The sequence below is a fragment of the Amia ocellicauda genome, chromosome 1, assembly GCF_036373705.1.
Source record: "Amia ocellicauda isolate fAmiCal2 chromosome 1, fAmiCal2.hap1, whole genome shotgun sequence".
Taxonomy (NCBI): domain Eukaryota; kingdom Metazoa; phylum Chordata; class Actinopteri; order Amiiformes; family Amiidae; genus Amia; species Amia ocellicauda.
The window spans coordinates 44,318,378-44,332,372 of NC_089850.1; the positions used below are offsets into that span (position 1 = coordinate 44,318,378).

The window sequence follows — 13,995 nt, forward strand, 5'->3', positions numbered from 1 at the left end:
AATCCTTTAACTTTTGCACACCTCAATTATGTACCTAAGGTAAATGTACCTAAGACGCAACCATGACATTATAATTCCAGGAACTCTGGAGTACAGAGAAAATATTCCCAAGTCAGAAACTGAAGCTGTTGACAATCAAACCCAAACCCAACACAGAACACGCATCTGAAGTATGGCAACATCTGCATAAAAAATACATTGTTCAGAAAGACTGGTTCGATACAAAACAAGGAAGTACTAAAATCGATCTATTAATAAAATAAAGTGAGTTTGGAAATAAAACTGCTTCCTTCTGACATGTTATCTTTATCTCATTGTTTTGGTTATACTGTACATGGTCTTTCAGAACAATAACAGAGTTATACATCTAAATGGCTGATCCTGGAAAGATATTTAAATAATGCATTTAAATATAAAACATCAAAAAGTATTGTCTTGTTTTCTTTCTTAATTTTAAATTTCAGGTAGAAAATGATAAATATCCTACTATTTTCAAATTAACAGTTGGTGAAATATTCCATTATGGCATGCCTTTACAATCCCAGTCCTTTGGAACCCAGTGGTTTCTAGTTCTCGCTACCACCGAGTTTTCAATTTCTTAATTGGAGTCCTAAGCAGACATCAGGCCGGATTAAATCAAAACTTTGACCCACCCGCTAATAGAAAACTACAGAACTGTACTCAGTTCTGCATTTTTGGTAAGATGACACTGTCTTCTAATCATAAATGTAACCGCTACTATGTACAGGTTAGTAGTTTGCTATTAGCGGGTGGGTCAAAGTTTTGATTTAATCCGGCCCACCATCAGCTGATCAGAAAACAATCTGAAAACTACTGGAACAATAGCAGCAAAACAATACCATTTCATAAGTGTACAGTGTCATATTTTAAGAATTTGTCGTGAAGAGCAAAGTCCGAAGTCTGGTTAGCATATTACTTTGAGTCCAATTTGTCATCTGTTACAATTCCTGAGAATACCAAGATGATATTGCTATATGGGAAAAAGAGAGTTAACAGTGCTGCAAATCATTAAGCTTCTCCCTTTAGACTGAAAATCAGGTTCAGTGGTAACCCAATGAGTGTAACTATCGCCTGAAATTATAGAAGACTGCAAAAGAGGGGGCATTGCCAACCTGCCACTGCCATGTCAAATTCTGCACCTTGCTGGGGAATGCACCTTGAGCTCTAGAAACGCACAAATCCTGAACAGAGTTTCTCATTTGAAAATCCTACATTACAAATTCAACCTTAGCATTTGAAAGATGACAAGTTTAATCATATTGGAAGATATGGACCATAATTTTTTATGTATGTATCATTTATACATTCATTTACAAGCTTCAGAACTACAGGAATCATAACAAAATAAGAATCAGTCATAAATATAAATCATTGAAAGGTTTCCCAAAGTCTTGGATGATATAACCAGGTCCAGAACAGAGACATAATTTTCATTACATTACTTTAAAAGGAAAGAGTAAAGGAGTCTAAGGTGTCCACTCTGTGGAAATAATATAAAACAGTATGTAGAAATCACCCTTTATAATACAATACAATATCTAGCTTCATGTATATAAAGAGAGGTTTTACATTGCTTTTTATTCACTGAATCAGCTCATAGATAGGTAACAAAATACTTATAGATCTTGTAAACTATTTAGATATTGATACAAAGAGGCATTTTTATCAGAAGCACAAAACAAGATTCAATTATAATTGTAATTATATCAAACTGCTGGCAAAGGACAATGCAGGAGGAATACTGATTTTGTCCTTTAAGAGGTTATAACCTGACTTATAAACTTCTCAGGTGCCATGGCTTCTAGTCAGAGAGAGAAGGAGAGAGAGAGAAGGGGGGTTCACATACACACCTCCTTGTGGACAGACTTGATACAGCGCTGGCTATCTTATACTTACAGTGTCTATAATGAAAAGTTATTTTAAAATTCAACATGGTATATAATTAAACAGCTTAAAAACATGAAGAAACTACAAAAATAATAATAAATCAAATTAAAGCAAATGCCTTAGAATTTTGTTTCTGGTTTCTCAAACTTGAGAAGTATAAATTGCTCAGTTGAGAGATTGTATAAAAATAACAAATTGTAACAATTTCAGAGAACTTAATGTGTACAACTGAAAACAACCTGAAAAAAAATGTATTAAGCATTAAAATAATATTTTGGATATGTCTTGCACACTTTGGGGTTTCACACATGGGCTTCATTCAATCAATAAATTACCCTTCTGTTCCTAAAGAATCTCTGCAATTTAGAGACTTATTTGTATTTGCAATATCAAAGGTCTGTTCTAGCGCACCAGTACTGAAATGTTCATGGTTATATTGAAATAAATATACATAGATATTAACAGGGAAAAACTGAACTTTTATGGTCTGCCCTCTGTGCTTCACCATGAATAAACATCACAAGAAGAAGGAGTGAGATATGAAGACTATGAAAGACAGATAAATAACAGAATCATAATGGCAATACCACAAATCTACACATCTATTACAAAAAAACTAAACCACAAGAAAGAAAAGAAAAGTTCCATATATTTGTCAAGCAGGTTACAGAACCAAAACGGATATTGTAACATCACACAGATAGCCTGTGTTACTTCTCGATATCAGCAGACCTTAGTATTGTGGAATGCAGTAAGAATGCGTTTCAACATTTCCTTTAAGATCTGCTGGAAAAAAAAAAAGAAGAAAAAAAATGGAAAGTTTCCAATTATTCTTGAGAATCTACTAACTTGTGCACCTACTGATTCTCTAATTTCAGGAATAAGCTCATCTGTTAACCTCAACAGTTCACTGCCCTAGATCTATCAAGTTATATTACTAAATGTCATTTAAAGTAGCAATCTACCAAACAGAAGGACATTTATTTGAAATTAAAACTGTTTTTCTTGGCTACTGCATGTGTGAAACAGGTTAAATAAGAACAGTTGCTCAAGTAATTGAAAGAAACTGACACATAGCAGGGCGCCCACCTGACTCAATCAGAAATGCACATCTTTCTCCCATAAGGCGACTAGGATCAGGATGTAGCTTTCAAAACTACGGGCCCTGTTTTTGCAACTGTTGCAGTATGATGTAATGTTTCAAGCTGCCTTCTGTCTGAAAGCAGTTATGTCATCTAGGTTGCTTGGCTCTTGTGAGAAAAAGGCTGACCATCAGCATCTGGGGATTCTTAATCTCTTGAGCAAATCAAGAGGAATAACTAAACTGTGGAGTGCCACCCCCCAAAGGGAAACTGTCTATGTAAATGATTCCCATTGTAAATCTCAGAACAAATTCATCAGCATCTGCAGACACTGCCTGCTGACAAACTGAGAAGCAGATGCTTGTTTGACTGGGTATGATGGGGCTACAAGCTCAAATTCAGACATTTATTTAATGACGTCAGGACAGAGAGGGTTCATCACTCTGCGGTCATTTAACGTGTTCTTATATTACACTGAACTAAAAAGATGTCTGCAGATGCTTATGGCAGTACCATTTAATTAACTCTAATTACCTTGTTTATGGCACAGCAATCAGGTTGAAACTGTATTCTGGAGCGCAGGTGATCAAATAAAACTACAGTATTAAAAATAATGTGGACTATCTGTCCTTTCACTAGCATACAAATCCCAAATCCAATATTTAGACAGATATGAGTTGCCCTTTCATCTTTAAATAGTTGCTAAAAAAAGGAACAGATATCAGCTTAAGCAAAATTAAAACTGGAGTGTGAACCCTATAGCTCAAATCACAGCACTTTCATTTTCTGACTTCTCACAAATCTAAAACAAAATTATAGCATTACAATATACTATGTATTACTATTGTAAACTCTTTATACGTGTATTCAAAACATAACAGAGTATAACAACAGGTTCCCTTTCTGGGGATGAGCAATGTTGAAATTAAACACATTCCCCTCATTTTTCTCTGCCCCTATTTACAACATAAAGCAAGGTAACCAGTAAGTCACCCCCCGGATAAGGGCGTCTGCCAAGACATAAATAATAATCATTTTGTCTGCAGCAAAAAACATGATGTCAGCTCGCATACAACCTAGATTCTCCAAAGCCTAGATCTACTTAAAACATGGATGGAGGCATCATAAGTAAAGCAAGCTTTCTGGAGTAGTGCTGGTAAGCCAGAAGGAGGCACTCTTCCCTTACTAGAAATCCCACAATAATGCCCCAGTGTTGTGACAGCCTCAGCGTGCCATCCTGTAGAAAATATTTGGATGAAATGTTAATCTCTCCTGAAAATTGAATGTTTTAGGCAAAGTGGCAAAATGCTGCATGTAGTGTGGCAGCGAACGGCACTCTCTCTTCCCAGCAGTGAAATAAAAACACTGGCTCATTTTCTGTAACAATGCACTTTGTAATAGGGAAGTTTTTTATCTGTTATGCTCTTAAACAAACATTAGTCGTTTATCTACTGTTCCAACAACCCATGACGAGACTGTTAATGGTCCTTTCTGTGCCATGCTGAAAGGTGCAGTACTTTTTCAAAACAGACACCTTTAACACACAGATTGTTTAGTCTTAAATGTCCCCTTATTGCAAGCCCAAATACATCATCATTTGGTTTCCATGCACCTGCAGCCAAAGCACAATGACAATATATACTTGGCCAAATCGTCATTGCATATTAGGGCGACGAAATAAAAAATAAAAGCAAGATCCAAAAGCTTTTTATATTATATCACACAACATAACATTTCAATAAAATAATTTAACTTGTTGTAAGAGACAACTTGAATATATCTACATCATTATTCATCTGGGCGTTCATAACAGAAGAAGAATTTATGATGCACTGATTTGTACTAACCTACACTTCCACAAGCAGCCTGCAGACGTGGGCAGATCAAAGAAATACATGCAACCATCCAGGCACTAAAGACTCATGATGTATACAATTATTGCATGGGCTTCATTTTAACTCACATCTATACGTGCATACATACTTAACTGGATATGGTATTTACCCTCGGCAACAAGCAATACGTCCAGATAACAAAGGCAGCACTTCAGATGCAAATGAGACTGCTGGTCCGTCCTCACAGAAACATGCCTGAAACATCAAGTAACTTTGCCCTGCATTCGTCCGGCCACAGTCTGTCACACGTATACAGTCCTGGGGAAATGCAAACCCCAATGCTCAGATACAGAAACATGAAGTCACACCAGTCTGAAAACATGCAAAGCGAAGCATAACGAAAGGCACGTCAGTTAAAAAGTTAACAATAACTGCGTGCAAAATACTCGTGTACAGATCTGATGTTCTTTCAAGCAAAGTGCGCTATTGACGTGTATAAGCGCAACACCAAAGGCGATCACAGTCAGCACTGCAATGGTATAGACGTCTCCCCGCAGACACTGGAAATGCACCGGATTGCTTACTTGGATGGATGTCTCTATGAACGGAGGCTTGCGGGCGTGAATCCCAGCCGCTCGGCGTCTCTCCCTGTTGTCTGTTTGCGGTGCGAGTCAAACCGGAAGTGAACTCCTGCGGCGTCCAGGGCAGCGCTGCAGTTACCAGGGCTCGGCGGATGTGGCGTCACAGCGACGTCACAGCGGGGCAAACAGAGGGGAGCTGCCATACCCGGGGCAAAGAGCGGCGCCATGGGGGCATGGGGTGGCATCGAGATAATGCACGGGGTTGTTTGCATGTGTTTATCTGTTTATTGCATGTGTTGTGTATGTGTGCTATTTTATTACACCAGAATTCATGTAAATATACACTGATCAGCCATAACATTATGACCACTGACAGGTGAAGTGAATAACACTGATAATCTCGTTATCATGGCACCTGTCAGTGGGTGGGATATATTAGGCAGCAAGTGAACATTTTGTCCTCAAAGTTGATGTGTTAGAAGCAGGAAAAATGGGCAAGCGTAAGGATCTGAGCAACTGTGACAAGGGCCAGATTGTGATGGCTAGACGACTGGGTCAGAGCATCTCCAAAACTGCAGCTCTTGTGGGGTGTTCCCGGTCTGCAGTGGTCAGTACCTATCAAAAGTGGTTCAAGGAAGGAAAAGCGGTGAACCGGCGACAGGGTCATGGGCGGCCAAGGCTCATTGATGCACGTGGGGAGCGAAGGCTGGCCTGTGTGGTCCGATCCAACAGACGAGCTACTGTAGCTCAAATAGCTGAAAAAGTGAATGCTGGTTCTGATAGAAAGGTGTCAGAAAACACAGTGCATCGCAGTTTGTTGCGTATGGGGCTGCGTAGCCGCAGACCAGTCAGGGTGCCCATGCTGACCCCTGTCCACTGCCGAAAGCGCCTACAATGGGCACGTGAGCATCAGAACTGGACCACAGAGCAGTGGAAGAAGGTGGCCTGGTCTGATGAATCAGGAGTTCAAGGTGTTGACTTGGCCTCCAAATTCCCCAGATCTCAATCCAATCGAGCAACTCCGATCCATGGAGGCCTCACCTCGCAACTTACAGGACTTAAAGGATCTGCTGCTAACGTCTTGGTGCCAGATACCACAGCACACCTTCAGAGGTCTAGTGGAGTCCACGCCTCGACGGGTCAGGGCTGTTTTGGCGGCAATATTAGGCAGGTGGTCATAATGTTATGGCTGATCAGTGTACACATTTCAAAAGAAGAGTAAAAATGGGATAGAGTGTATTTGGAAGAACCCACACACTGTTGAAAGGAAATCTACCCCATTGCCTGAAAAGAAGAGTATTTGATCAATGCACACTACCATTGCTCACTTATGGCTGCAAAATCTGGTCATTAATGCAAAAACAAATATACAGAAACTGTGGAAGATGCAAAAGGGGCAGGGAGGGATGTATGCTCGGAACAACAAGAAGAGATAGAAACAGAAAATGAGTGGATCCAAGAACAAACCAAATTATGTGACATCACTGAAAAAGTGAAAATGTTGAAATGGCAAAGGGCCGGACTCATTGCAAGAACAACAGATCAAAGGTGGACAAGGGAAGCTAGTAAATGGATACCAAGGCATGAAAAAAGACCTAAAAGACGAGCACACAGAAGATCTGGAGATCTTCGCAGGCGTGCCACAGACAACAGAAGCTGTAGAGCGAAGCAAGTGGAAGCATTTTGGGGAGTAAATAAGCCACTGTTAAATCATAAACCCTTTAATATGCGAACAAGATCCCAATAAGGAAAAGCCGATCCCAATGTGTGGTATTGGATAATTACAAGGGGAAACAACAAAAAATGGCATACCCAACCAAGAAGAGCCATAAGCGACATCAATTGCAAGTTATAGGGAAGATTATATATAATTATTATTTACATACAAAATAACTTTTATATGATATATAAGATAGATATACAAGTAATTTGTAGTGTCTAGTCTATTGTGCTGAACCAAACTAGATCGTGAGAGCCACGTATCTTACCAGTTTTAAAGTGTCATGCTCTGTGAACTGGGTATTCAGTATATTGCTATTTCATCCTCTCCAAGTAATGCGTTGCTCTCCTTTACACACTTTACCTCCGCATTTGGATATTTCACCCAACAAATGAAATCAGTGGCTCAGCTGTAGTCTCTCTGCTCGGACCCGTGTGGACGCCCGTCTCCCTCCCACGCACGGCAGTTCTGTCTGTATCAGAAACCACCTGGATAATAATGTCTCCACTGACTGCGTTTGAAGCGTCTGAATCGTGATTCCACCTCGAGTGAAACACAAAGTCAAAAACGAACGAATATACACACAATCGAAATTCCCCTCTTTATTAATGAACTTTGCAACACTGTTAATATTGCGACACCATGGCGGTACGGGAGCTGCGGCGCTGTGTGGCGGTGTGTGCGCAGCCAGAGAGCAGCCGGGACGAGGTGGCCGAGTGGTTAAGGCGATGGACTGCTAATCCATTGTGCTCTGCACGCGTGGGTTCGAATCCCATCCTCGTCGTGGAACGTTCCTTTTATTCAGGGTTCTTCTTATTGTTACTATTATCACTCAAGCGTTAGTGTGTGATTTGTATTATTCCTGTTACATTTAAACACACATTTATCACCTTTACAGAACTCAGACTCCCGTTCTCTATCTCTCTCTCTGTAATTGATTCTAAACAGGCTAATATTTTGCTCACACCATCTTCCGGTAAGTAATATATTTGAATACAAAACAATTATTCATATTATTCCCAGCAATGTGTTTTACTGCGTAATTGTCAAATGAAACGTTTTGTTTTAAATATGGTAAAAAAAAACATAAACAAAAAAAAAACACGATGTGATCATTGACATTACCCTTTAAATAATACTCCCTTGTTAATTGCATACGAGCAATACCAGGATATTGATTGATAACACGTCCAGCTCAATTAAACCCCAGAGCCTCTGGGACGAGCTCAACAGGTCCAAAACACACAGACGTGCCCTTTCGCCACACGTTCACGCAATTCAGCTGATCGCTGAGTAGCGCCCCCCGGCGGCCACGTTGCACTACTGCGTCTATTGCGCTCGTTTACTGCCAATTGCATATTAACAGCGCGGTGGAAGTGTGCGATTCGTTTTCTGCGAAGTCTTAGTCCTCCATGGCTCTGAGAGAGACAGGACAGCCTGAAGAGAAAGAGGTGAAGAGTATCACTGCTCCCTGCCTGTCAGGGCATCTGGGTGTGTACTTCAACCCCTCAAGTAGGTCAGGTGCCACAGACACGTGTATTTAGGATCTACATCCACAACAACCATTACATTAACAGAAATGTTAAACAAAAAATACAGTTTTATTAAAGTCTTGTTTCAGGATAACAATGCATTGAACAACAATTAAGTATATTTTTCTACAAATGCTTTCTGTTCATTATCCCGATGGAAAACTCTCTCTTAAAGCTGCCATTATAAACAGGGCATTTGTTAACAACATGGTGTAAAGCTTAATTTGAAAAAGTGAGAGAATGAAAGAAACGTATGTCTAATGGTGTATTTGATATATTTCATATCACCACCTAATGAACAATGTTAAGCAAACCAACAATACTATGGAAAAGTCCATGAATAACATTTGTAGACCTTTGGTACAACAAACTTAAAATCGACTCAAATATTAATGTTTTTGAAGTGGCTATAGATACAGAGATTCATGACAAATTGACAGATTCACATTTTAAAATGAGCAAATCCTACAGTACAGCAAAGAAGAAAATCGAAAATTATAATCAATATGAAGTATTGGATTAATCAATGTATACTTGTTTTCTAATTATTCATAAAGATCTAATATAATGGCAATATTTGTATATAACAAAAAGAGATACACAAATCTTTGAAAATGTCCTCAGTTTCTTCCAAGTTAAAATAGAGAAAATAGAGTTTTCCTATTGTTCATCATCTACATAGCCCGGGTTGCGAGTGCCCGCTCCTGGCTGCTCAGTGATGTGTGTGGTGCTGTAGTGAGGGGGCTCTGGGCGAGTGCTTGCCAGGGAGTTCATGGTCCCATACTCTGTGTTCTGCAGAGGAAAGTGCTGTGTTTCAGCTGCCTGCTTCTGGGGGATTTCATTGCCGTCTTCATCTTGTGAAGGCTGGAAATACAGCAAGGTTTATAATTCTAGTTCTACCATATAACAAATTAATTGTTTTTTATAGCCATTTGAGAAAACATTAATATCACCATAGTATTCATCCATAAAAGATAATGTCACTAATGTGACTAATTCTCTTTGTCTCCTGCTGTCTCTCTCTGTGCATGCTGGAAGGAGAATATAGTACTTCAGATAATGGTTAAACTTAATTAATATATTTAACCAGGCAACACTACCACCTACAGTGAGAATTTCAAATGTCTCCTTAGTACATATGTTAGCATTTTCTCATGGAAAAAACTCTAGGCCTTTACCTTCTACATACAGACACTCAGAAAGCTAGTTCAGTTGCCAGGCCATCTCAGTCTTCAGCCTTTGATACAAACATGCCAGATGTCTGTAAGGGTGTGTTTGACCAAGTCATGTGTAAAACAAATCCATTTTGTTGGGTCTGTAAAACTAAATGACATTTAGACACATACCTCATTTGTGTCTCTTAGATATTCATCAATTGCATATTGGTATTTTGCAGCATTGAGTCCAAGGACATTTGCTAATTTCCCGCCTAGATAATCACAGGCTGTATGAAAAAAGGATGAAATCTTATTAATCCAATTGCAATTGTCAATCAAAATAAGACAGTTTTCAATTTTTTCTCACTCCCCTCCCAAATACATTCTTGCAATGATTATATTAATTCATAAAGCAAAATACTGTCCCTCTTTATTTAAAAACAATAATTTTAAATCATATCATTTTAACACTATATAGATTGTTAAGTGATGTCATGCTTTCAACACTTACTAAGTATGGATCTCTTGGCAACTTGCATCCATAGAAACCATGCTTTTGAACCCCATGACATCTGAGCCTGTGAGGAAAATACCAGTTATCAGGAGACTACTAGTACTCACACAAATGTATCACCAAGTTATTAAATATTATTGAAAAAAAACAAAAACATTTTTATTACATAGCATAATAGCGTATAGGAAATTTCCCTGCACCAAAACCAGTGGCTAATGTGTAATTTAGTCATCATAACCAGGGCAATGAGCTTCACAAGGTGATAGATTACATTAGAACAAACAATCTTAAATGTTGTATTGACTCAGCTGATACATTGGTGTTTGTATTTCATTGTTTGCAAAAGGGCCTACTAAAATATTATAGACCAGTCTGTTTACAAAAATGTAGTTAATCTAAAACCTAGTATACAAGTAGGGAGTCAATAACCCTAATAACTTTACTGCTTACAAACAGCATAAAGCCCCACTGCTATGGATGAGGAGAGAGACTGGGTCGTTTAATATCATGACACTGTAAATTGAAAGCTCTGCATACAGTGTCCACTGGAGCCTTGAAAAGTTCATCCTGAGCCACGATCTCATCTTCATCGGTGCTGTCCTCCTCTAGGGTTTCTCCACTGGCGAAATGGATCAGCCTTTTCTGCCCTTTCCCTGGGAGAGATCCCTTTCTCCCAAAATCTGTATGTTGGACATCAGTGTCCTTAGAGGAGAAAATAGGAAAGGAAAAAACGACAGCAATTATACAGCAATGCTGTATGAGGACGTGAAACCCTCCTGCTAAAGACAATATGATGTTGCCCTCATTTGACATTGATGTATTCTCCAGAAATGGTTTCATTCAATGATAGTCACATTTTTGTTCTCAATATTTAGTCAAGTATGAGCTCAATTTGGTTACAAATTTGTAAGATCACAAATTATTAATTAGTAGATCTTCAAGTAAAATACATTATATGTATTAAATCTGGTCAATATATACACCGATCAGCCATAACATTATGACCACTGACAGGTGAAGTGAATAACACTGATAATCTCGTTATCATGGCACCTGTCAGTGGGTGGGATATATTAGGCAGCAAGTCAACATTTTGTCCTCAAAGTTGATGTGTTAGAAGCAGGAAAAATGGGCAAGCGTGAGGATCTGACGACTTTGACAAGGGCCAGATTGTGATGGCTAGACGACTGGGTCAGAGCATCTCCAAAACTGCAGCTCTTGTGGGGTGTTCCCGGTCTGCAGTGGTCAGTACCTATCAAAAGTGGTCCAAGGAAGGAAAAGCGGTGAACCGGCGACAGGGTCATGGGCGGCCAAGGCTCATTGATGCACGTGGGGAGTAAAGGCTGGCCCGTGTGGTCCAATCCAACACATGAGCTACTGTAGCTCAAATAGCTGAAAAAGTTAATGCTGTTTCTGATAGAAAGGTGTCAGAACACACAGTGCATCGCAGTTTGTTGCGTATGGGGCTGCGTAGCCGCAGACCAGGCAGGGTGCCCATGCTGACCCCTGTCCACTGCCGAAAGCGCCTACAATGGGCACGTGAGCATCAGAACTGGACCACGGAGCAATGGAAGAAGGTGGCCTGGTCTGATGAATCACGAGTTCAAGGTGTTGACTTGGCCTCCAAATTCCCCAGATCTCCATCCAATCGAGCATCTGTGGGATGTGCTGGACAAACAAGTCCGATCCATGGAGGCCCCACCTCGCAACTTACGGGACTTAAAGGATCTGCTGCTAACGTCTTGGTGCCAGATACCACAGCACACCTTCAGAGGTCTAGTGGAGTCCATGCCTCGACGGGTCAGGGCTGTTTTGGCAGCAAAAGGGGGACCTACACAATATTAGGCAGGTGGTCATAATGTTGTGGCTGATCGGTATAAATGTATACATGTATGCAGGTATAGGTATTCATTATTGTAGATATTTCCATTTCAAGTTATTAAATATATTAAGCATTATCTTCATAAACCCTGACATATGTTCCTGTAAATGCTAGCTTACATTGCACAGAGATCTAGTAACACATTTACTGATAAAAGTTATTAAATTGAAGGCCAGGCTGTACTATGAACGTGTCACTTCAGGCCAGTGGATATGCTAAAAACAAGGCTGCATGCTTTTGTGTTGTAAACTGAAACGAGTACTGATATTTTAAGGATATTTTCTTGATTGATACTGTAACTTTTCTGTAAAAACACTACAGTGATTTCTGATAGTCCATATCTGAAAGTAAGGTTTGAGCACTTTATTTGACCTTTTTTTATTTGCAGAAGGTAGGTCTTTAATAACAGACTGTTAGTGTAAGATCCTGGTTTTATCTTACTATTCAGTGTGCTTTAAGACTGATGAGGGTGTGTGTCTGAGCAGGTCTACGTTTAAAATGAAACACTTTATTTAGTGCTGAATTATATTAATCTGTCTTATACATTCGCATACATACACCACACCGTGTGTCTTTAGGCCTACATTACTGAGAGCAGCCGTTTAATTGCAGTCTCTAAACACCCCTTACAAAACAGTAAGGCTTTTAACAAACCTAGCACATGATTTACATTGTGGACTTGAATGAATTCAAAGATGAATTTGACATATATTTTCTGAATCATTGTTTAATGTATATTCTTTAGAGAAATTACATATGAATAAAAACAACAAAATAATACAGCAAAACTAAGCAGTTTAAATATGTTTGTAAGGTGCAAAATAAAACATTGTGTTTAGCCCTTCCTCTCACATTTGTAAATTATGAGTGAATTACTTGTTGGATAAAATGTAGAACACTTACATGCTTGAGGTCCTTGTTCATTTCTTCGCTTATTACTGTTCACAGACAGGTCTGAATCTGAAACCTGCTCTGCTGGTCATAACAAAGGCATCTCCTCAAGGCACAGCAAAGCAAGAGCAACCGTTTGTAAACAAGCTGATCGAAACGCCAGAATAGAGTCCAGTTTCAGAGAGGCTTTGGAAATGTGATCTCCAGTTCTTTCTCAGAGGTAGTACCTTTGATCACAACACATAGATCATTTAAAAACATCGGTAAAGCTGTCTATACTTGCAGTTTCATTGTAGCGGAGGTTACATCCCATTATGGGCTGGGCTGTTCTTCAGGGTGTGTTGGATTTTGAGGTTTGCTGTGAATTTAAAGCTGCAGTATTTTCGAACCTAAAATGTCAGTTTATTCCAGACTTTCTAGTATATGCTGACTTTTTATTCTCCACAGTATATAAATCCTTCAAAAGTTACTCATAGCAAAAAAACATTAGAAAAAGTCACTGTACATTTTTGCCTGGTAGCAAGAATAATCATCCTCATGATGTATTTAAAAATACATCATGAGGATGATTATTCTTGCTACCAGGCAAAAATGTACAGGCTGTTTAGCAGACACCTTTAATCCAAGGTAACTTTCTTGACTCAAAGCAAACACTAATATACAATATTTTATATATATACACACATTTTACAATTTGACAAGGTTCATGACATGACTAAAAATTAACACGCACATTACATTGAATAAAATGAAGCTTTAACAGTCTACAGGTGGAATCTAAACAGGAGTTCACCGTCAGCTCGCTCTGGGGCAAAAGAGAAATATTTAATTATACATTCAACATCAAAGTGCAAATATAAAAGGCAGAAAAACAAAATAATGATCTCTAAGCC

The 13,995-nt window shown here is 39.1% G+C and overlaps 2 protein-coding genes and 1 non-coding gene across 3 annotated transcripts in view; 1 reads left to right on the forward strand and 2 right to left on the reverse strand.

Annotated features, from left to right (window-relative positions):
* disp1 (dispatched homolog 1 (Drosophila)) overlaps nucleotides 1-5,496 on the reverse strand; it is an 83,643-nt gene extending 78,147 nt beyond the window's left edge. Inside the window, exon 1 of the mRNA XM_066706152.1 lies at nucleotides 5,410-5,496. The gene's annotated coding sequence lies outside the window, so the exon portion shown is untranslated. The remainder of the gene's footprint in view (nucleotides 1-5,409) is intronic.
* Nucleotides 5,497-7,828: 2,332 nt separating this feature from the next.
* Nucleotides 7,829-7,910, forward strand: trnas-gcu (transfer RNA serine (anticodon GCU)). The gene has a single exon. It is a non-coding gene; the product is annotated as a tRNA-Ser (tRNA).
* A 798-nt stretch (nucleotides 7,911-8,708) lies between these two features.
* Nucleotides 8,709-13,425, reverse strand: LOC136750987 (protein FAM177A1). Its single transcript, XM_066706192.1, has 5 exons — nucleotides 13,115-13,425; nucleotides 10,867-11,031; nucleotides 10,327-10,393; nucleotides 10,005-10,102; nucleotides 8,709-9,522 (listed from the first exon to the last, which is right to left on the reverse strand). The coding sequence occupies exons 1-5, from the start codon at nucleotides 13,133-13,135 to the stop codon at nucleotides 9,319-9,321; spliced, it is 555 nt and encodes a 184-aa protein (XP_066562289.1). The 5' UTR covers nucleotides 13,136-13,425; the 3' UTR covers nucleotides 8,709-9,318.
* Between the last annotated feature and the right edge of the window lie 570 nt (nucleotides 13,426-13,995).

Excerpts from the sequence above, each read along its gene's own strand:
- LOC136750987 (XM_066706192.1), bottom strand. The coding sequence starts at position 13,135 with ATGAACAAGGACCTCAAGCAT. Across the intron at positions 10,394-10,866 it reads TCAAGGCTCCAGTGGACACT|GCTCAGATGTCATGGGGTTC; the intron begins GTATGCAGAGCT and ends TTTTCCTCACAG. Across the intron at positions 9,523-10,004 it reads ATCTAAGAGACACAAATGAG|CCTTCACAAGATGAAGACGG; the intron begins GTATGTGTCTAA and ends CTGTATTTCCAG.